This window comes from Urocitellus parryii, chromosome 4, assembly GCF_045843805.1.
Source record: "Urocitellus parryii isolate mUroPar1 chromosome 4, mUroPar1.hap1, whole genome shotgun sequence".
In the NCBI taxonomy this organism is placed as follows: Eukaryota; Metazoa; Chordata; class Mammalia; order Rodentia; family Sciuridae; genus Urocitellus; species Urocitellus parryii.
In genome coordinates, this window is record NC_135534.1 from 18,377,365 (window position 1) to 18,399,475 (window position 22,111).

General features: G+C 39.7%; 1 protein-coding gene across 1 annotated transcript; it reads left to right on the forward strand.

Moving 5' to 3' along the window:
• The first annotated feature begins 1,209 nt into the window (after positions 1-1,209).
• On the forward strand, positions 1,210-2,157 carry LOC113177511 (olfactory receptor 4A16-like). Its single transcript, XM_026382048.2, has one exon. The coding sequence runs from the start codon at positions 1,210-1,212 to the stop codon at positions 2,155-2,157; it is 948 nt and encodes a 315-aa protein (XP_026237833.2).
• Positions 2,158-22,111: the final 19,954 nt, after the last annotated feature.

A 22,111-nucleotide genomic window follows, 5' to 3' on the forward strand; every position in this document is an offset into this window, starting at 1 on the left:
GAAAAGATAGAGTCAAAACATTTGTAGTGTTGTAGTTGGATGGGAAAAAATTCTGATTTCATGTAGTTCAGTCTTTCATTTTTCAATGAGAAATGGAGACATATTTGTCATTGCATTAATAAAATGACAAAAACTCACACTTTCTCATGCTAAGTATGGACTTTTCCCTTGAGTGTGCTGCCTTTTGGAATCAACACAATGAAGGTATATTTGTGAGCACCTCTGTACTAATAAACACTAGATATGAACCAGTGCCCCACTGTTCTCCTACTTTTCAGTTTCCCTTTTCTTCCTTCCTTAACATGCAGCTCACTCTCAAGAGTACTGGAAACAATATATTTTTAGGTGATGGATTAGTTAGTGATGGTGACACTAAAGGGTTAGTTCAGTAAAATTAAAAATATCTTTTTGAAAATCAGGGTGGTGTATGTAAATGTATTAAGAATTTAGCAGAGGCCAGAATAAAAGGGATGGAATTACAGCTCCTGAAAACGTTGACATTCAAAGCCCAATGATGTCATTGGTACAGGGGGAAATGTGTTCTGATTTTTGTAGTTATTTGATACAGTTCAAGTCTGGTTTTTAAATTTAATGAGGATTGTATAAAGATTGAGTGTCATTGAAACATGCACAGTGGGTGTCTAAAAGATCACTATCAGAGTTTTGAGCTAGATTCTCCAGAAAAGGTAATATTTTTGGAGCTACACAGAATATATTGTAGAGGTATTCCCCATAAATATGATCAACTTAAAGAACTGACTCTAAATCACTTTGTATATTTAGGGTTTATGCCACCACTACAAAATCAGAAACTTGAAAGCAGAAAGTCTTTTCCTGTTCATTTTTGCTGATTTCTATGCCAAGAAGAAAGGTGATTGAAAAAGATATTAAATGTATGAATAACAGTGGTGCTTTTGTCTGCTGTTCTCCATAGAAACCCACTGAGATCTTAAGATGGAACCTCTAACTTGGGAGTCCAGCAAAATCATCCAAAGGGAAATTCAATTGTCAAGGGAAGGTATTTTGGGCTTCTTGAAAGAGGACCTCAACAGATGCTTACTAAATGTTGACAGTGTGTTTGCCACTGCAGAAGACAGGAAGATGAAGATGTGCTCTATGACAGAGGGCATTCATGGTCCTGTTCACAGTTTCAGGAAGGTCCTCTTCTCCTGAGCTCTCATCTCTGAGAGAAGCCTCATGGTAAAGTAAATGGGACAGAGTAACAATGTCACTGAATTTGTCCTCCTGGGCCTCACCCAGGATCCTGATGGACAAAAGGCATTATTTGCCATGTTTTTACTCATCTACATTGTGACAATGGTGGGCAACCTGCTCATTGTGGTGACTGTCATTGCCAGCCCTTCCTTGCATTCCCCGATGTACATCTTCCTTGCCTATCTGTCACTCATGGATGCTCTTTATTCCAGTGCTATCTCACCCAAGATGATTATAGACTTACTCTGTGATAAAAAGACAATTTCCTTCCCAGCATGCATGGGCCAGCTCTTCACAGATCACCTATTTGGGGGTGCTGAGGTCTTCCTTCTGGTGGTGATGGCCTATGATCGTTATGTGGCCATCTGTAAGCCACTGCACTACTTGAGCATCATGAGCTGGCAGGTTTGCATCCTCCTGTTGGTGGTGGCCTGGGTGGGAGGTTTTGTACACTCTGTGGTTCAGCTTGCCTTTGTGTACAATCTCCCCTTTTGTGGTCCAAATGTCATTGACCACTTCATCTGTGACATGTACCCATTATTGGAACTTGCATGCACTGACACCTACTTTATAGGCCTCACTGTGGTTGCCAATGGTGGAGCAATCTGTATGGTCATTTTTATCCTTCTCCTAATCTCCTATGGGTTCATCCTAAACTCCCTTAAAACCTACAGCCTAGAAGGGAGGCGCAAAGCCCTGTCCACCTGCATCTCCCACATCACAGTGGTCGTCCTCTTTTTTGCTCCCTGTATTTTCATTTATGTTAGACCTGTTTCCACCTTTCCTATTGATAAACCCATAAGTGTGGTGTTTACAGTTATCACACCCATGTTGAATCCTCTAATATACACCTTGAGAAATGCAGAGATGAAAAATGCTATGAAAAAACTCTGGTGTAAGAGATTAACCACAGGTAAAATAAGAATGGATCCCCCACACTGAATCCTTTAGATACTCATTCTGAAACAAGAAATACATGGTAAATTCTAACAAAAGTTGATGTGGTCAACTCAATGTATTCTCTAGAGATGCTTCTTTTAATGTATAATCATCAAAGAGCAGAATAAATTATCTTTGGATGTAGGGTCAACTTTGAAAAAATTAGGGATGATGAATAAAAAGTATGGGTGTTTGTTCCATTATAAGTAAAAATAAAATGAAGCTAACCTTAAAACTCACTTTTTTTTTCAATTTATATTTAAAGAAAACTTTAAATAAAGTGTTTTCTTAATTAGAAAATTTTTTATTATCCAAATTAATGAGAAAGCAATTCAGCTAATACATAAACTTCTGAAGTCAAAAGAATAATTCTTAAATTTTAATATTGGTTATTCTATCTGTATGTCATATTTTTGTAGCTGCATATATATTTTGTTTAAAGATTAATTTTCTTTTGGGATCAATGCCTATTAATTTTTAGTTTATGATATTTGGATGGCAATTTTATTTATTCAAGATATTAGCAGTGAATGATTTTGTCAGTGGGGATGTCAGTGATGAAAACAGATTTGAGTTCTTGATTACAAAGCAGGTACTTTGTTTTAGAAAAACTTCCAATCCAGGTTGTAATCATTTTTCTCATTCTCTGTACTAGTGATGATGTTCAGTTTTACCTCTCTTCAAAGAATAGGTAAAGCTTCTTATTTTGTCTTCATGATGCTGAAGATTTTATTAAAGAAATGATGCTTTGCATAAGCCTCTGTTCCTTAAAACTTGTATTCAACTTAAATATTTACAGGCTTATATTTATTTGTTATAGTATAAATGAAATATTGTTTACAATTTTGTGCAAAAACCCAGTTTTCCTCTTGGAAGATCACAAAGAAGATAGGATTGCTTTCATTGCAATTTAGGTGATCATGTATGCTCCATAAGAGTTTTCTAATTGAAAGAAATTATTTCATTTTTCAAAAGGATGTTTATGCATTTAGTTTCACAGATAATTGTGTGTGTGTGTTTTTTCCCTAATGCTGCATTTTAAGTTGCCCTCCTACCTCAGTATATGACACTGCACTGTTCTCCATCCTCACCAATTGTATCTGATGATGAGAATTGTTTGGGTTCAAGACTGAGCTCATAGTGGTTTTAGTTTGTTATCCATATTGTTACTGAAGCTGAACATATGTACATTTGGAGAATACCTATTTTTTATGTTGTTCTATGAAATGTGTATTCATATTTTTTGCTAAATTTGCACATTGTTTTTCCATTATTTTTAAATTGTTGAAGCCCTGTAGAAATCCTGTGTACCAAGTGTGCATTGATTATATGTGTTGTGAACTCTCCATTTTTGTTTTATATTTTTTCCAGTAGTATCAGTATTTTTTAAAGTAATATCATTCAATTTGATGAGTGGGAACTTTTTAAAACCTTCTTTTTAAAATATTTATTGTTGAGCAGCCTGCATCAGGGCCCGGAGATCCAGGCCAACTGATTCGCGTGGCCTGCCCTGCGGCTACAGAAGGCGTGGCGCCTCAGTGAAGCCATTAATTGGCAAGCAGGGAGGTTAGGGAAGGCCATTAGGTGGAATCCCACCAGCCAAGCCCACACGGACCCTTGGGCCGAGCACGGGTTCTCAGAAGGGGAAGGAAGCGGTACAGTCCCATCCCCCACAGCGGACACTCCACCGAGGCAGTCAGCGGCCACTATCCAGGAAAGCTGAAGGATACACCGCCACTCTCCTTCAGAGTGCAACATCAAAACAGGTAGGTGTCATTCAGCTCACCCCCCAGACAGCGGGAATTCGCATAAAATCTCTCCTAGGCTTGCCGGGAGAGGGAGTATCAAGCTGAGCCTCCATACAGGCTAGGGGGAAACCAGAGACACCTGACCTCCAACCCCTCCTCCCAGTAGCAGCCAAAAGGAAACCTGGCTAGCCAGCGCTGGGGGAGGGGCAAGCAGAAAAAATCAAAGTGATAGAGTGCCAGGGATCCCAGCAGCCTGCAGCAGGGCCCGGAGATCCAGGCCAACTGATTCGCGTGGCCTGCCCTGTGGCTACAGAAGGCGTGGCGCCTCAGTGAAGCCATTAATTGGCAAGCAGGGAGGTTAGGGAAGGCCATTAGGTGGAATCCCACCAGCCAAGCCCACACGGACCCTTGGGCCGAGCACGGGTTCTCAGAAGGGGAAGGAAGCGGTACAGTCCCATCCCCCACAGCGGACACTCCGCCGAGGCAGTCAGCGGCCACCATCCAGGAAAGCTGAAGGATACACCGCCACTCTCCTTCAGAGTGCAACATCAAAACAGCGGACACTCCATCCAGGCAGTCAGCGGCCACCATCCGGGAAAGCTGAAGAATACACCACCACTCTCCAACAGCTTGCAACATCAAAACAGCCAGCAGCAGGACCCCGGAGATCCAGGCCAACTGATTCTCGCGGCCTGCCCCGCAGCTACAGATGGTGTGGCGCCTCAGAGAAGCCATTAATTAGCAAGCAGGGAGGTTAGGGTCTGCCATTAGGTGGAATCCCGCCAGCCAAGCCCACCGCCCACGCCCAGAACAGGCCCAGAGACCTGCCAGCATTGTAGTCACGACACCCCAATCGGAATAGGGACAGAGCAGAGCCGCCTTCCACTCCCGGAACAGGCCCAGAGAGCCACCAGCGTGGTAGACACGTCACCCCAATTGGAGTAGGGGCACAGCCGCCGCCCACACCTGCAAGGGAGACTTTTCAACTATACAAGAGCAACATAAATAAATAGGGGGTGAATTTCAAAACACAACAGTTGCACCAAGCAGAAAGAAACGCGAGCAGTATGAAAAGACAAGGAAAGAAAGGCCCACAAGCAATGCAGGTCAACTCAACTTTAGAAGAGGTAATAGCTGCAACAGATGGAATATCAGATAAAGAGTTCAGGATATATATGCTTCAGATGATCTGGAGTCTCAAGGAAGACATGAGACAGCAAAATCAGACAATGAAAGATCACATTGACAAACAAATCCAGGAAGTAAAAGATCAATTTCACAGGGAGATAGAGGTAATAAAAAACAAACAAATTGAAATTCTAGAAATGCAGGAAACAATAAACCAACTTAAAAACTCAATTGAGAATACTACCAGCAGAGTAGATCACTTAGAAGAGAGAACATCAGACAATGAAGACAAAGTATTTCAACTGGAAAAGAACATAGACAGCTCAGCAAGTCTGCTAAGAAACCATGAGCAGAACATCCAAGAATTATGGGACAATATCAAAAGACCAAATTTAAGAGTCATTGGGATACAGGAAGGCACAGAGCTCCATTCCAAAGGAATAAACAGTCTATTCAGTGAAATAATACGAGAAAACTTCCCAGAATTGAAGATTGAGACAGAATCCCAAATCCTAGAAGCCTACAGGACGCCGAATGTGCAAAATCATAAGAGATCCACACCTAGACACATTATAATGAAGATGTCCAACATACAGAATAAGGAGAGAATTTTAAAAGCTGCAAGAGAAAGAAAGCAGATTACATTTAGGGGTAAACCAATCAGGATAACAGCTGATCTCTCAACACAGACTCTGAAAGCTAGAAGATCCTGGAATAACATATTTCAAACACTGAAAGACAATGGGCTCCAACCAAGAATCGTGTATCCGGCGAAATTAAGCTTCAGGTTAGAAGATGAAATTAAAACCTTCCACAATAAACAAAAGTTAAAAGAATTCGCAGCTAGAAAACCATCTCTTCAAAAAATCCTTGGCAAAACATTACAGGAAGAGGAAATGGAAAACAACATTGAAAACCAACAATGGGAGGTAGGACAGTAAAGGGGGGAAAGTAGTCAAAGAGGATAACAAATCAGGTTTAGTAACATCAATAAACAAATATGGATAGAAGAACAAACCATATCTCAATAATAACCCTAAATGTTAATGGCTTAAACTCACCAATTAAGAGACACAGGCTAGTAGAATGGATCAAAAAACAAGACCCAACAATATGCTGTCTACAGGAGACGCATTTGATAGGAAAAGATATACATAGACTGAAGGTGAAAGGTTGGGAAAAATCATATCACTCATATGGACCGCGGAAACAAGCAGGAGTGTCCATACTCATATCTAATAAAATAGATTTCAAGCCAAAGCTAATCAAAAGGGATATAGAAGGACACTTCATACTGCTCAAGGGAACCATACACCAACAAGACATAACAATCATAAATATATATGCCCCAAATAATGGTGCAGCTGTGTTCATCAAGCAAACTCTTCTCAAGTTCAAGAGTCTAATAGACCAACATACAATAATCATGGGAGACTTCAACACACCTCTCTCACCACTGGACAGATCTTCCAAACAAAAGTTAAATAAGGAAACTATAGAACTCAATAACACAATTAACAACCTAGACTTAATTGACATATATAGACTATACCACCCAACATCAAGTAGCTACACTTTTTTCTCAGCAGCACATGGAACCTTCTCAAAAATAGACCATATACTATGTCACAGGGCAACTCTTAGACAATACAAAGGGGTAGAGATAATACCATGCATCTTATCTGATCATAATGGAATGAAACTGAAAATCAATGATAAAAGAAGAAAGGAAAAAGCAAGCATCACCTGGAGAATGAACAATAGGTTGCTGAGTGATCAATGGGTTTTAGAAGACATCAAGGAGGAAATTAAAAAATTCCTAGAGTTAAATGAAAACACAGACACAACATATCGGAATCTATGGGACACATTGAAAGCAGTTCTAAGAGGAAAATTCATTGCTTGGAGTTCATTCCTCAAAAAAAGAAAAAACCAACAAATAAATGATCTCATACTTCATCTCAAAATCCTAGAAAAAGAAGAGCAAAACAACAGCAAAAGAAGTAGAAGGCAAGAAATAATTAAAATCAGAGCTGAAATTAATGAAATTGAAACAAAAGAAACAATTGAAAAAATTGACAAAACTAAAAGCTGGTTCTTTGAAAAAATAAATAAAATTGACAGACCCTTAGCCATGCTAACGAAGAGAAGAAGAGAGAGAACCCAAATTACTAGCATACGGGATGAAAAAGGCAATATCACAACAGACACTTCAGAAATACAGAAGATAATCAGAAATTACTTTGAATCCTTATACTCCAATAAAATAGAAGATAGTGAAGGCATAGATAAATTCCTTGAGTCCTATGATCTGCCCAGATTGAGCCAGGAGGATATAGACAACCTAAACAGACCAATAACAATAGAGGAAATAGAAGAAACCATCAAAAGACTACCAACTAAGAAAAGCCCAGGACCGGATGGGTATACAGCAGAGTTTTACAAAACCTTTAAAGAGGAACTAACACCAATACTTTTCAAGCTATTTCAGGAAATAGAAAAAGAGGGAGAACTTCCAAATTCATTCTACGAGGCCAACATCACCCTGATTCCGAAACCAGACAAAGACACTTCAAAGAAGGAAAACTACAGACCAAAATCTCTAATGAACCTTGATGCAAAAATCCTCAATAAAATTCTGGCGAATCGGATTCAAATACATATCAAAAAAATTATACATCATGATCAAGTAGGATTCATCCCTGGGATGCAAGTCTGGTTTAATATATGGAAATCAATAAATGTTATTCACCACATCAATAGACTTAAAAATAAGAACCATATGATCATCTCAATAGATGCAGAAAAAGCATTCGACAAAGTACAGCATCCCTTTATGTTCAAAACGCTAGAAAAATTAGGGATAACAGGATCATACCTCAACATTGTAAAAGCAATCTATGATAAGCCACAGGCCAGCATCATTCTGAATGGAGAAAAATTGAAGGCATTCCCTCTAAGATCTGGTACAAGACAGGGATGCCCTCTCTCACCACTTCTGTTCAACATAGTCCTCGAAACACTGGCCAGAGCAATTAGACAGTCAAAAGAAATTAAAGGCATAAAAATAGGAAAAGAAGAACTTAAATTATCACTATTTGCAGATGATATGATTCTATACCTAGCAGACCCAAAAGGGTCTACAAAGAAGCTATTAGAGCTAATAAATGAATTCAGCAAAGTGGCAGGATATAAGATCAACACGCATAAATCAAAGGCATTCCTGTATATGAGCGACAAATCCTCTGAAACGGAAATGAGGACAACTACTCCATTCACAATATCCCCCCAAAAAATAAATACTTGGGAATCAACCTAACAAAAGAGGTGAAAGATTTATACAATGAAAATTACAGAACCCTAAAGAAAGACATAGAAGAAGACCTTAGAAGATGGAAAAACATACCCTGCTCATGGATAGGCAGAACCAACATCATCAAGATGGCGATATTACCAAAAGTTCTCTATAAGTTCAATGCAATGCCAATCAAAATCCCAACAGCATATCTTGTAGAAATAGATAAAAGAATCATGAAATTCATATGGAATAATAAAAGACCCAGAATAGCAAAAACAATACTAAGCAGGAAGTGTGAATCAGGCGGTATAGCGATACCAGACTTCAAACTATACTACAGAGCAATAGTAACAAAAACAGCATGGTACTGGTACCAAAACAGGCGGGTGGACCAATGGTACAGAATAGAGGACACAGTAACCAATCCACAAAACTACAACTATCTTATATTTGATAAAGGGGCTAAAAGCATGCAATGGAGGAAGGATAGCATCTTCAACAAATGGTGCTGGGAAAACTGGAAATCCATTTGCACCAAAATGAATCTGAATCCCTATCTCTCGCCGTGCACAAAAGTTAACTCAAAATGGATCAAGGAGCTTGATATTAAATCAGAGACACGGCATCTGATAGAAGAAAAAGTTGGTTATGATCTACACGCTGTGGGATCGGGCTCCAAATTCCTCAATAGGACACCCATAGCGCTAGAGTTAAAAAATAGAATCAACAAATGGGACTTACTCAAACTAAAAAGTTTTTTCTCAGCAAAAGAAACAATAAGAGAGATAAATAGGGAGCCTACATCCTGGGAACAAATCTTTACTCCACACACTTCAGATAGAGCCCTAATAACCAGAATATACAAAGAACTCAAAAAATTAGACAATAAGATAACAAATAACCCAATCAATAAATGGGCCAAGGACCTGAACAGACACTTCTCAGAGGAGGACATACAATCAATCAACAAGTACATGAAAAAATGCTCACCATCGCTAGCAGTCAGAGAAATGCAAATCAAAACTACCCTAAGATACCATCTCACTCCAGTAAGACTGGCAGCCATTAGGAAGTCAAACAACAATAAGTGCTGGAGAGGATGCGGGGAAAAGGGCACTCTTGTTCATTGCTGGTGGGACTGCAAATTGGTGCAGCCAATTTGGAAAGCAGTATGGAGATTTCTCGGAAAGCTGGGAATGGAACCACCATTTGACCCAGCTATTCCCCTTCTCGGTCTATTCCCTAAAGCCCTAACAAGAGCATGCTACAGGGACACTGCTACATCGATGTTCATAGCAGCTCAATTCACGATAGCAAGACTGTGGAACCAGCCTAGATGCCCTTCAATAGATGAATGGATTAAAAAAATGTGGCATTTATACACTATGGAGTATTACTCTGCATTAAAAAATGACAAAATTATAGAATTTGGAGGGAAATGGATGGCATTAGAGCAGATTATGCTAAGTGAAGCTAGTCAATCTTTAAAAAACAAATACCAAATGACTCCTTTGATATAAGGGGTGTAAACAAGGACAGGGTAGGGACGAAGAGCTTGAGAAGAATATTTACAGTAAACAGGGATGAGAGGTGGGAGGGAAAGGAAGTGAGAAGGGAAATTGCATGGAAATGGAAGGCGATCCTCAGGGTTATACAAAATGTCATATAAGAGGTAAGGAGGGGTAAGTCAAGAGAATACAAATGGAAGACATGATTTACAGTAGAAGGGGTAGAGAGAGAAAAGGGGAGGGGAGGGGAGGGGAGGGGAGGGGGGATAGTAGACAATAGGACAGACAGCAGAATACATCAGACACTAGAAAGGCAATATGTCAATCAATGGAAGGGTAACTGATGTGATACAGCAATTTGTATACGGGGTAAAAGCGGGAGTTCATAATCCACGTGAATCAAACCGTGTAATATGATGTATTAAGAACTATGTAATGTTATGAACGACCAATAAAAAAAAAGAAAAAAGAAAAAAAAATATTTATTGTTTAGGTATAGATGGACACAACACAATGCCTTTATTTTTATGTGGTGCTGAGGATCAAACCTGGGTCCTGCCCATGCTAGGCGAGTGCTCTACCGCTGAGCCACAATCCCAGCCCCTTCTTTTTTAAAATATATTTTATTCATTTTCAAGTTAACAAATAAAATTTGTATAATTTATAATATAAAGTACATTGTTTTGAACTATGTACACTTGTGGAGTGAATGATTCAATCAGGAATTCCTCATATAATTAGCATTTCTGATGTGAGAACACCTACAGTCTACTTTTTCAGCCATTCTCAATAACATGTTTTTATTAACCATGGTCTCCATGTTGTATAATAGGGCTCTTGAACTTATCTTTCTGAAAATATCTATCCCAGCATCTCCCCATCTCCTTTAGTCCAGGTACTGGTAACCACCATTCTGCTATTTCTGAATTAGCTTTTTAGATTCCACATATAAACACAAATTCATAGTGTTTGTATTTGTGCACCTGACTTGTTTAACTTAAAATAATCTTCTGCAGGTTCACCTATGTGACCATATATGAAAGAATGTCCTGTTTTATGGCTGACTACTATTCCCTTGTGCATTTACTATTTCTTTACCCACACATTCATCCACTGTTATACACTTAGCTTGGTTGCATGTGTTTTCTATTTTCAATAATGCTGCAGTGAAAATAGATGGGGGTGGAGAGTGGTGACAGTGTCTGGGAGACCAGTGTCTAAGACTGGGGTCTCTGATGACTTCAGGCTTTAGCATACTTGGTGGCTGGGAAAGTTTCTGTGCAAAAGCATAGGATGCCAAGTGGCTATGGAGATATCTTCCATGCTGGAGAGTGTTATCAGCCTAGACCTATTCTCAGGCACTGCAGCTCCTGGGAATGAAGGAACTTCCTTGCTAAGATAACCACAATGTTTCACCAGTTCTGCTGCTCCTGAATCTGCCCATGATTTAATAACTGTAAACTATGGATTTTCTTGAGAGCTGCACAATGCTCCTAATGTTGCACATTGCAATGTAGAATGTAACTGAGGAAATAGCTGCATACTGTTGCTAACTCTGTAACTTTCATAAATACAAAGAATAATGCTTGCATAGGTCTTTAATCTGATTTAGAGACATATATAATAAAGATTGCTGGTGTAATTCTTTAGACCTGCTTCTCCATCATAGTGCATCGATCCATCTGACCCCAGCTTTATCTTCAAGATCTGCTTGTTTTGATTCTTTGTTTCTTACAATCTCCCATCGCCCTTCCCTGGAACCTGCTAGTTTGGCCACACTGGTCACCGCATATGTGCAGATGTCTCTCAGAGCTATATGCACTGTAGGTACATATAGCTGTGAGGTGGTATATCCTTGTGGTTTTAATTTTCATTTCTGTGGTGATTAGTGATTTTGACTCTTTTCCCATAAATCTGCTGGTATTGATAAGTGATTATTCAGATACTATTCCCATCTTAAAATAAGTTTGTTTCTTTTCTTACCATTACTTCTCACATTATTAATATTCTTTTATCCTAAAACCATTTGTAACACATTCCTTTTAAAAATCCTCCTATGTTCATTATATTTAATGCTTAATATTTATGCATTTCTATACTACCTTCTTGAGATTGATTATTCCTATGCCAATATCCTTTTATATTAGTTCATGTAAATAAAAGTTTCAGCACTCAAAACTCTTATTAGAACAACATATTCAAACATTATTATTAGAATTTCATAAAGTTGCATAAATCTACTAGGATTTTTTTACCTGCAATGTATGTAATGTATCATTAACTTGGAAAAGAATTGACATATTGATCACAACTCTATTTGGAAACATGAACTGTCTATTATCTGTCTTTGAGATTCTTCAGTAATTCAGTTTGTTTGTTTGTTTCTATAATTTAAATCTTTCCCTTTTTTTGAGTTTATAATTTGTAATTTGGGTTGCTTTAATTTAAGATTTCTTTCTACATTTTATTTTCTACATCATTGTGAATGGTATTCAAGAAAGTTTAACTTTGAGTTCATTCACTATAATCTCCTCCTTTACTTTATATGACAGATTTTCAGTTTACTTTTTTAGGTTTGCTAGATTTAAGAAATGATACCATTTTAGCCAGGCGTGGTAGCATACACCAGTAATCCCAGCAGCTCTTGATATTGAGACAGGAGGATCACAAGTTCAAAACCAGGCTCACAAAAGTGAGCACTGAGCACTCAGTGAGACCCTATCTCTAATTAAAATACAAAATAGGGCTGGACCCAGTGGTGGAGTACTCCTGAGTTCAATTCCTTGTTCAATCCCCCACACACCCACCCTCACAAAATGATACCATCTTAAATATTGATTCTTCTTTCCAGTATTTTTGTCACACATCTCTTTAATATATCAGTATAATGGTTAGTATAGGAAAACAGGGATTCAAAACTGCCGAGCTCAAATTCCCATCTCAGTGGGTCCCTGTGCTTCTTCACATTTCTCATACCCACCTGGGTGTTTGTGAGGAATAAGCTGAGAGTTAACACATTTTCTTTTAAAGGTGAAAATGAGGCTTATATTCACATAGTGCTGACCTCAGGCAGAATACTGCTCATTACAGTCATTCAAGGGTGGTTCTCAAAGGGAACAGTAAGGGGAATATTCAGGGTTAAATCTGGGATGATGCTTTGAATTTAGTCACTATGTCTGCACAATATATTTTACCTTTGAATTGCCCTTCACTAGTGTGATTTAGTGTTGCCTAACAATTTGAGAAGTGTCTCCCATTTTCTTTGTGGAATGTGTCTCAGATTTGATAATTTATTTCTTATGAGGTTAAAGTTATGCATATTTGAAACACATGCTACATCATGGCTCATCTTTGCCTGAATCTAGTTACTGGTTGAATTAAGGGTACAGAAGTTTAGCCTAGTTAACCTGTGCTAGATATCTCTGAGGCCATATCTACTGCAGAATTTTCTATAATATTGGCCTTCAAGGTGTCCACTTTCATATGAATCTCTCCCTCTGTATACTCCAGTTTTCTTACAGGTGTTATTCCCCTAGGGCACACACCAATAAATCACATGCACCTGAATCTCTACAAGAAACAATTGCTTTGGGGAATGCACTTTACACATTTTTGTAAAGTTTCCTTTATTTTTTATATTCTCAATAGCAACTCGAAAATTTGATGATACATTAAGCATATTGACTGATTATTATTGAAGCCAACTCTGGATAAATCCATAATTTACCATGTAAAATGCTTTTGAGAAAATGTGCAGGCTATAGGAGTTATATTTCTGTGTGACAAAGCATTTATAGCAGTCACTTCTGGATCGGCATGGTGGTAGTCCTGACTTACCTTCATCAGACTCAGCCATCATCTTTTAGGACCAAAGGTAAAACTGGAGAAACTTGGATTTGGAGCAAGTGACCAAAGAGGAAATAGAAAACCCAGGTAACATATTTACAAAACTCATCATTCCTGTTATTAATAAGGCAACACAGGCTTACTTTGAATGAATTGCATAACTTTCTTAAGAAGTAGGTTTTATAATTTATCTAAAAAGTTTTATGCCAAAACCAAGAAGAGAGTAGATGTATTTTCTTCATTTCTTAATATGTTACTAGAATAAGTACAATGGCAATAATTTTCTCCAAGTTTTATATTAGAGATATTTTAAATACATAACAAAATAAAGAAAACATATGGTACAATATAACTTTATAGCATGACATATATTTATCATATTTATAATATATTTTATATTAAAAGCATATCATTACAATTTATATAATTCAAACAATATAATAATTGCTTGTTTTATGTAATAAAATATCATTCAATTTTAGGATATGCTATGATTTGTTTATTCATTTATTAATTGATGGACATTTGGATTGTTTCCACCTTTAGGCTATCATAAAAAATACTGATATAAACATTAGTGTATGAATGTTTTTTTCTGTTTTTTAGTTGCTATTCTTTTTAGGTATATGCTTCTAACTTATCTAGATGTGTAAACTCAATATTTACATATGAACTGAATATCAAAACACATTTTGAGGTATAAATTAATAAACTTTCATTATAAAATGTGGAACCTCATCTTCAGAAAAATTTAATTTATATAGCCACATTTACTCTTTCAAAAGATGTTGTGGTGGAACAGAAGTCATTAATGTTGTTAGGTACAAGATCTACAGAATCTTTTTTTTTTTTTTATTGTTGGTCGTTCAAAACATTACGTAGTTCTTAATACATCATATTTCACAGTTTGATTCAAGTGGGTTATGAAATCCCAATTTTACCCCGTATACAGATTGCTGTATCACATCAGTTACCCTTCCATTGATTGACAAATTGCCTTTCTAGTGTCTGATGCATTCTGCTGTCTGTCCTATTGTCTACTATCCCCCCTCCCCTCCCCTCCCCTCCCCTCCCCTCCCCTTTTCTCTCTCTACCCCTTCTACTGTAAATCATGTCTTCCATTCGTATTATCTTGTCTTACCCCTCCTTTCCTCTTATATGTCATTTTGTATAACCCTGAGGATCGCCTTCCATTTCCATGCGGTTTACCTTCTCACTCCCTTTCCCTCCCACCTCTCATCCCTGTTTAATGTAAATCTTCTTCTCAAACTTTCGTCCCTACCCTGTCCTTGTTTACTCCCCTTATATCAAAGGGGTCATTTGGTATTTATTTTTTAAAGATTGACTAGCTTCACTTAGCATAATCTGCTCTAATGCCATCCATTTCCCTCCAAATTCTATGATTTTGTCATTTCTTAATGCAGAGTAATACTCCATTGTGTATAAATGCCACATTTTTTTATCCATTCATCTATTGAAGGGCATCTAGGCTGATTCCACAATCTTGCTATCGTGAATTGTGCTGCTATGAACATCGATGTAGCAGTGTCCCTGTAGCATGCTCTTATTAGGTCTTTGGGGAATAGACCGAGAAGGGGAATAGCTGGGTCAAATGGTGGTTCCATTCCCAGCTTTCCAAGAAATCTCCATACTGCTTTCCAAATTGGCTGCACCAATTTGCAGTCCCACCAGCAATGAACAAGAGTGCCCTTTTCCCCGCATCCTCTCCAGCACTTATTGTTGTTTGACTTCCTAATGGCTGCCAATCTTACTGGGGTGAGATGGTATCTTAGGGTAGTTTTTATTTGCATTTCTCTGACTGCTAGCGATGGTGAGCATTTTTTCATGTACTTATTGATGGATTGTATGTCCTCCTCTGAGAAGTGTCTGTTCAGGTCCTTGGCCCATTTATTGATTGGGTTATTTGTTATCTTATTGTCTAATTTTTTGAGTTCTTTGTATATTCTGGTTATTAGGGCTCTATCTGAAGTGTGTGGAGTAAAGATTTGTTCCCAGGATGTAGGCTCCCTATTTATCTCTCTTATTGTTTCTTTTGCTGAGAAAAAACTTTTTAGTTTGAGTAAGTCCCATTTGTTGATTCTATTTTTTAACTCTAGCGCTATGGGTGTCCTATTGAGGAATTTGGAGCCCGATCCCACAGCGTGTAGATCATAACCAACTTTTTCTTCTATCAGATGCCGTGTCTCTGGTTTAATGTCAAGCTCCTTGATCCATTTTGAGTTAACTTTTGTGCATGGCGAGAGATAGGGATTCAGCTTCATTTTGAGGCAAATGGATTTCCAGTTTTCCCAGCACCATTTGTTGAAGATGCTATCCTTCCTCCATTGCATGCTTTTAGACCCTTTATCAAATATAAGATAGTTGTAGTTTTGTGGGTTGGTTACTGTGTCCTCTATTCTGTACCATTGGTCCACCCGCCTGTTTTGGTACCAGTACCATGCTGTTTTAGTTACTATTGCTCTGTAGTATAGTTTGAAGTCTGGTATCGCTATACCGCCTGATTCACACTTCCTGCTTAGTATTGTTTTTGCTATTCTGGGTCTTTTATTATTCCATATGAATTTCATGATTCTTTTATCTATTTCTACAAGAAATGCTGCTGGGATTTTGATTGGCATTGCATTAAACTTATAGAGAACTTTTGGTAATATCGCCATCTTGATGATGTTGGTTCTGCCTATCCATGAGCAGGGTATATTTTTCCATCTTCTAAGGTCTTCTTCTATATCTTTCTTTAGGGTTCTGTAATTTTCCTTGTATAAATCTTTCACCTCTTTTGTTAGGTTGATTCCCAAGTATTTTATTTTTGGGGGGGATATTGTGAATGGAGTAGTTGTCCTCATTTCCGTTTCAGAGGATTTGTCGCTGATATACAGGAATGCCTTTGATTTATGCGTGTTGATCTTATATCCTGCCACTTTGCTGAATTCATTTATTAGTTCTAATAGCTTCTTTGTAGACCCTTTTGGGTCTGCTAGGTATAGAATCATATCATCTGCAAATAGTGATAATTTAAGTTCTTCTTTTCCTATTTTTATGCCTTTAATTTCTTTTGTCTGTCTAATTGCTCTGGCCAGTGTTTCGAGGACTATGTTGAACAGAAGTGGTGAGAGAGGGCATCCCTGTCTTGTACCAGATCTTAGAGGGAATGCCTTCAATTTTTCTCCATTCAGAATGATGCTGGCCTGTGGCTTATCATAGATTGCTTTTACAATGTTGAGGTATGATCCTGTTATCCCTAATTTTTCTAGCGTTTTGAACATAAAGGGATGCTGTACTTTGTCGAATGCTTTTTCTGCATCTATTGAGATGATCATATGGTTCTTATTTTTAAGTCTATTGATGTGGTGAATAACATTTATTGATTTCCGTATATTAAACCAGACTTGCATCCCAGGGATGAATCCTACTTGATCATGATGTATAATTTTTTTGATATGTATTTGAATCCGATTCGCCAGAATTTTATTGAGGATTTTTGCATCAAGGTTCATTAGAGATTTTGGTCTGTAGTTTTCCTTCTTTGAAGTGTCTTTGTCTGGTTTCGGAATCAGGGTGATGTTGGCCTCGTAGAATGAATTTGGAAGTTCTCCCTCTTTTTCTATTTCCTGAAATAGCTTGAAAAGTATTGGTGTTAGTTCCTCTTTAAAGGTTTTGTAAAACTCTGCTGTATACCCATCCGGTCCTGGGCTTTTCTTAGTTGGTAGTCTTTTGATGGTTTCTTCTATTTCCTCTATTGTTATTGGTCTGTTTAGGTTGTCTATATCCTCCTGGCTCAATCTGGGCAGATCATAGGACTCAAGGAATTTATCTATTCCTTCACTATCTTCTATTTTATTGGAGTATAAGGATTCAAAGTAATTTCTGATTATCTTCTGTATTTCTGAAGTGTCTGTTGTGATATTGCCTTTTTCATCCCGTATGCTAGTAATTTGGGTTCTCTCTCTTCTTCTCTTCGTTAGCATGGCTAAGGGTCTGTCAATTTTATTTATTTTTTCAAAGAACCAGCTTTTAGTTTTGTCAATTTTTTCAATTGTTTCTTTTGTTTCAATTTCATTAATTTCAGCTCTGATTTTAATTATTTCTTGCCTTCTACTTCTTTTGCTGTTGTTTTGCTCTTCTTTTTCTAGGATTTTGAGATGAAGTATGAGATCACTTTTTTGTTGGTTTTTTCTTTTTTTGAGGAATGAATTCCAAGCAATGAATTTTCCTCTTAGAACTGCTTTCAATGTGTCCCATAGATTCCGATATGTTGTGTCTGTGTTTTCATTTAACTCTAGGAATTTTTTAATTTCCTCCTTGATGTCTTCTAAAACCCATTGATCACTCAGCAACCTATTGTTCATTCTCCAGGTGATGCTTGCTTTTTCCTTTCTTCTTTTATCATTGATTTTCAGTTTCATTCCATTATGATCAGATAAGATGCATGGTATTATCTCTACCCCTTTGTATTGTCTAAGAGTTGCCCTGTGACATAGTACATGGTCTATTTTTGAGAAGGTTCCATGTGCTGCTGAGAAAAAAGTGTAGCTACTTGATGTTGGGTGGTATAGTCTATATATGTCAATTAAGTCTAGGTTGTTAATTGTGTTATTGAGTTCTATAGTTTCCTTATTTAACTTTTGTTTGGAAGATCTGTCCAGTGGTGAGAGAGGTGTGTTGAAGTCTCCCATGATTATTGTATGTTGGTCTATTAGACTCTTGAACTTGAGAAGAGTTTGCTTGATGAACACAGCTGCACCATTATTTGGGGCATATATATTTATGATTGTTATGTCTTGTTGGTGTATGGTTCCCTTGAGCAGTATGAAGTGTCCTTCTATATCCCTTTTGATTAGCTTTGGCTTGAAATCTATTTTATTAGATATGAGTATGGACACTCCTGCTTGTTTCCGCGGTCCATATGAGTGATATGATTTTTCCCAACCTTTCACCTTCAGTCTATGTATATCTTTTCCTATCAAATGCGTCTCCTGTAGACAGCATATTGTTGGGTCTTGTTTTTTGATCCATTCTACTAGCCTGTGTCTCTTAATTGGTGAGTTTAAGCCATTAACATTTAGGGTTATTATTGAGATATGGTTTGTTCTTCTATCCATATTTGTTTATTGATGTTACTAAACCTGATTTGTTATCCTCTTTGACTACTTTCCCCCCTTTACTGTCCTACCTCCCATTGTTGGTTTTCAATGTTGTTTTCCATTTCCTCTTCCTGTAATGTTTTGCCAAGGATTTTTTGAAGAGATGGTTTTCTAGCTGCGAATTCTTTTAACTTTTGTTTATTGTGGAAGGTTTTAATTTCATCTTCTAACCTGAAGCTTAATTTCGCCGGATACACGATTCTTGGTTGGAGCCCATTGTCTTTCAGTGTTTGAAATATGTTATTCCAGGATCTTCTAGCTTTCAGAGTCTGTGTTGAGAGATCAGCTGTTATCCTGATTGGTTTACCCCTAAATGTAATCTGCTTTCTTTCTCTTGCAGCTTTTAAAATTCTCTCCTTATTCTGTATGTTGGACATCTTCATTATAATGTGTCTAGGTGTGGATCTCTTATGATTTTGCACATTCGGCGTCCTGTAGGCTTCTAGGATTTGGGATTCTGTCTCAATCTTCAATTCTGGGAAGTTTTCTCGTATTATTTCACTGAATAGACTGTTTATTCCTTTGGAATGGAGCTCTGTGCCTTCCTGTATCCCAATGACTCTTAAATTTGGTCTTTTGATATTGTCCCATAATTCTTGGATGTTCTGCTCATGGTTTCTTAGCAGACTTGCTGAGCTGTCTATGTTCTTTTCCAGTTGAAATACTTTGTCTTCATTGTCTGATGTTCTCTCTTCTAAGTGATCTACTCTGCTGGTAGTATTCTCAATTGAGTTTTTAAGTTGGTTTATTGTTTCCTGCATTTCTAGAATTTCAATTTGTTTGTTTTTTATTACCTCTATCTCCCTGTGAAATTGATCTTTTACTTCCTGGATTTGTTTGTCAATGTGATCTTTCATTGTCTGATTTTGCTGTCTCATGTCTTCCTTGAGACTCCAGATCATCTGAAGCATATATATCCTGAACTCTTTATCTGATATTCCATCTTTTGCAGCTATTACCTCTTCTAAAGTTGAGTTGACCTGCATTGCTTGTGGTCCTTTCTTTCCTTGTCTTTTCATACTGGTCGTGTTTCTTTCTGCTTGGTGCAACTCTTGTGTTTTTGAAATTTACCCCCTATTTATTTATGTTGCTCTTGTATAGTTGAAAAGTCTCCCTTGCAGGTGCGGGCGGCTGCTGTGCCCCTACTCCAATTGGGGTGACGTGTCTACCACGCTGGCGTCTCTCTGGGCCTGTTCTGGGATTGGAAGGCGGCTCTGCTCTGTCCCTATTCCAATTGGGGTGTCGTGACTACCATGCTGGCAGGTCGCTGGGCCTGTTCCGGGCGTGGGCGGTGGGCTTGGCTGGCGGGATTCCACTTAATGGCAGTCCCTAACCTCCCTGCTTGCTAATTAATGGCTTCTCTGAGGCGCCACGCCTTCTGTAGCTGCGGGGCAGGCCGCGCGCATCAGTTGGCCTGGATCTCTCGGGTCCTGCTGCTGGCTGTTTTGATGTTGCAAGCTGTTGGAGAGTGGTGGTGTATCCTTCAGCTTTCCCGGATGGTGGCCGCTGACTGCCTGGATGGAGTGTCCGCTGTGGGGGATGGGATGGGACTGTACCGCTTCCTTCCCCTTCTGAGATCCCGTGCTCGGCCCAAGGGTCCGTGTGGGCTTGGCTGGCGGGATTCCACCTAATGGCAGTCCCTAACCTCCCTGCTTGCTAATTAATGGCTTCACTGAGGCGCCACGCCTTCTGTAGCCGCAGGGCAGGCCGCGCGAATCAGTTGGCCTGGATCTCCCGGGTCCTGCTGCAGGCTGTTGGGATCCCTGGCACTCTATCACTTTGATTTTTTCTGCTTGCCCCTCCCCCAGCGCTGGCTAGCCAGGTTTCCTTTTGGCCGCTTCTGGGAGGAGGGGTTGGAGGTCAGGTGTCTCTAGTTTCCCCCTAGTCTTTATGGAGGCTCAGCTTGATACTCCCTCTCCCGGCAAGCCTAGGAGAGATTTTATGCGAATTCCCGCTGTCTGGGGGGTGAGCTGAATGACACCAACCTGTTTTGATGTTGAACTCTGAAGGAGAGAGGCGGTGTATCCTTCAGCTTTACCGGATGGTGGCCGCTGACTGCCTCGGTGGAGTGTCCGCTGTGGGGGATGGGACTGTACCGCTTCCTTCCCCTTCTGAGATCCCAGCTCGGCCCAAGGGTCCGTGTGGGCTTGGCTGGCGGGATTCCACCTAATGGCAGTCCCTAACCTCCCTGCTTGCTAATTAATGGCTTCACTGAGGCGCCACGCCTTCTGTAGCCGCAGGGCAGGCCGCGCGAATCAGTTGGCCTGGATCTCCCGGGTCCTGCTGCAGGCTGTTGGGATCCCTGGCACTCTATCACTTTGATTTTTTCTACTTGCCCCTCCCCCAGCGCTGGCTAGCCAGGTTTCCTTTTGGCCGCTTCTGGGAGGAGGGGTTGGAGGTCAGGTGTCTCTAGTTTCCCCCTAGTCTTTATGGAGGCTCAGCTTGATACTCCCTCTCCCGGCAAGCCTAGGAGAGATTTTATGCGAATTCCCGCTGTCTGGGGGGTGAGCTGAATGACACCAACCTGTTTTGATGTTGAACTCTGAAGGAGAGAGGCGGTGTATCCTTCAGCTTTACCGGATGGTGGCCGCTGACTGCCTCGGTGGAGTGTCCGCTGTGGGGGATGGGACTGTACCGCTTCCTTCCCCTTCTGAGATCCCAGCTCGGCCCAAGGGTCCGTGTGGGCTTGGCTGGCGGGATTCCACCTAATGGCAGTCCCTAACCTCCCTGCTTGCTAATTAATGGCTTCACTGAGGCGCCACGCCTTCTGTAGCCGCAGGGCAGGCCGCGCGAATCAGTTGGCCTGGATCTCCCGGGTCCTGCTGCAGGCTGTTGGGATCCCTGGCACTCTATCACTTTGATTTTTTCTGCTTGCCCCTCCCCCAGCGCTGGCTAGCCAGGTTTCCTTTTGGCTGCTACTGGGAGGAGGGGTTGGAGGTCAGGTGTCTCTAGTTTCCCCCTAGTCTTTATGGAGGCTCAGCTTGATACTCCCTCTCCCGGCAAGCCTAGGAGAGATTTTATGCGAATTCCCGCTGTCTGGGGGGTGAGCTGAATGACACCAACCTGTTTTGATGTTGAACTCTGAAGGAGAGAGGCGGTGTATCCTTCAGCTTTACCGGATGGTGGCCGCTGACTGCCTCGGTGGAGTGTCCGCTGTGGGGGATGGGACTGTACCGCTTCCTTCACCTTCTGAGATCCCAGCTCGGCCCAAGGGTCCGTGTGGGCTTGGCTGGCGGGATTCCACCTAATGGCAGTCCCTAACCTCCC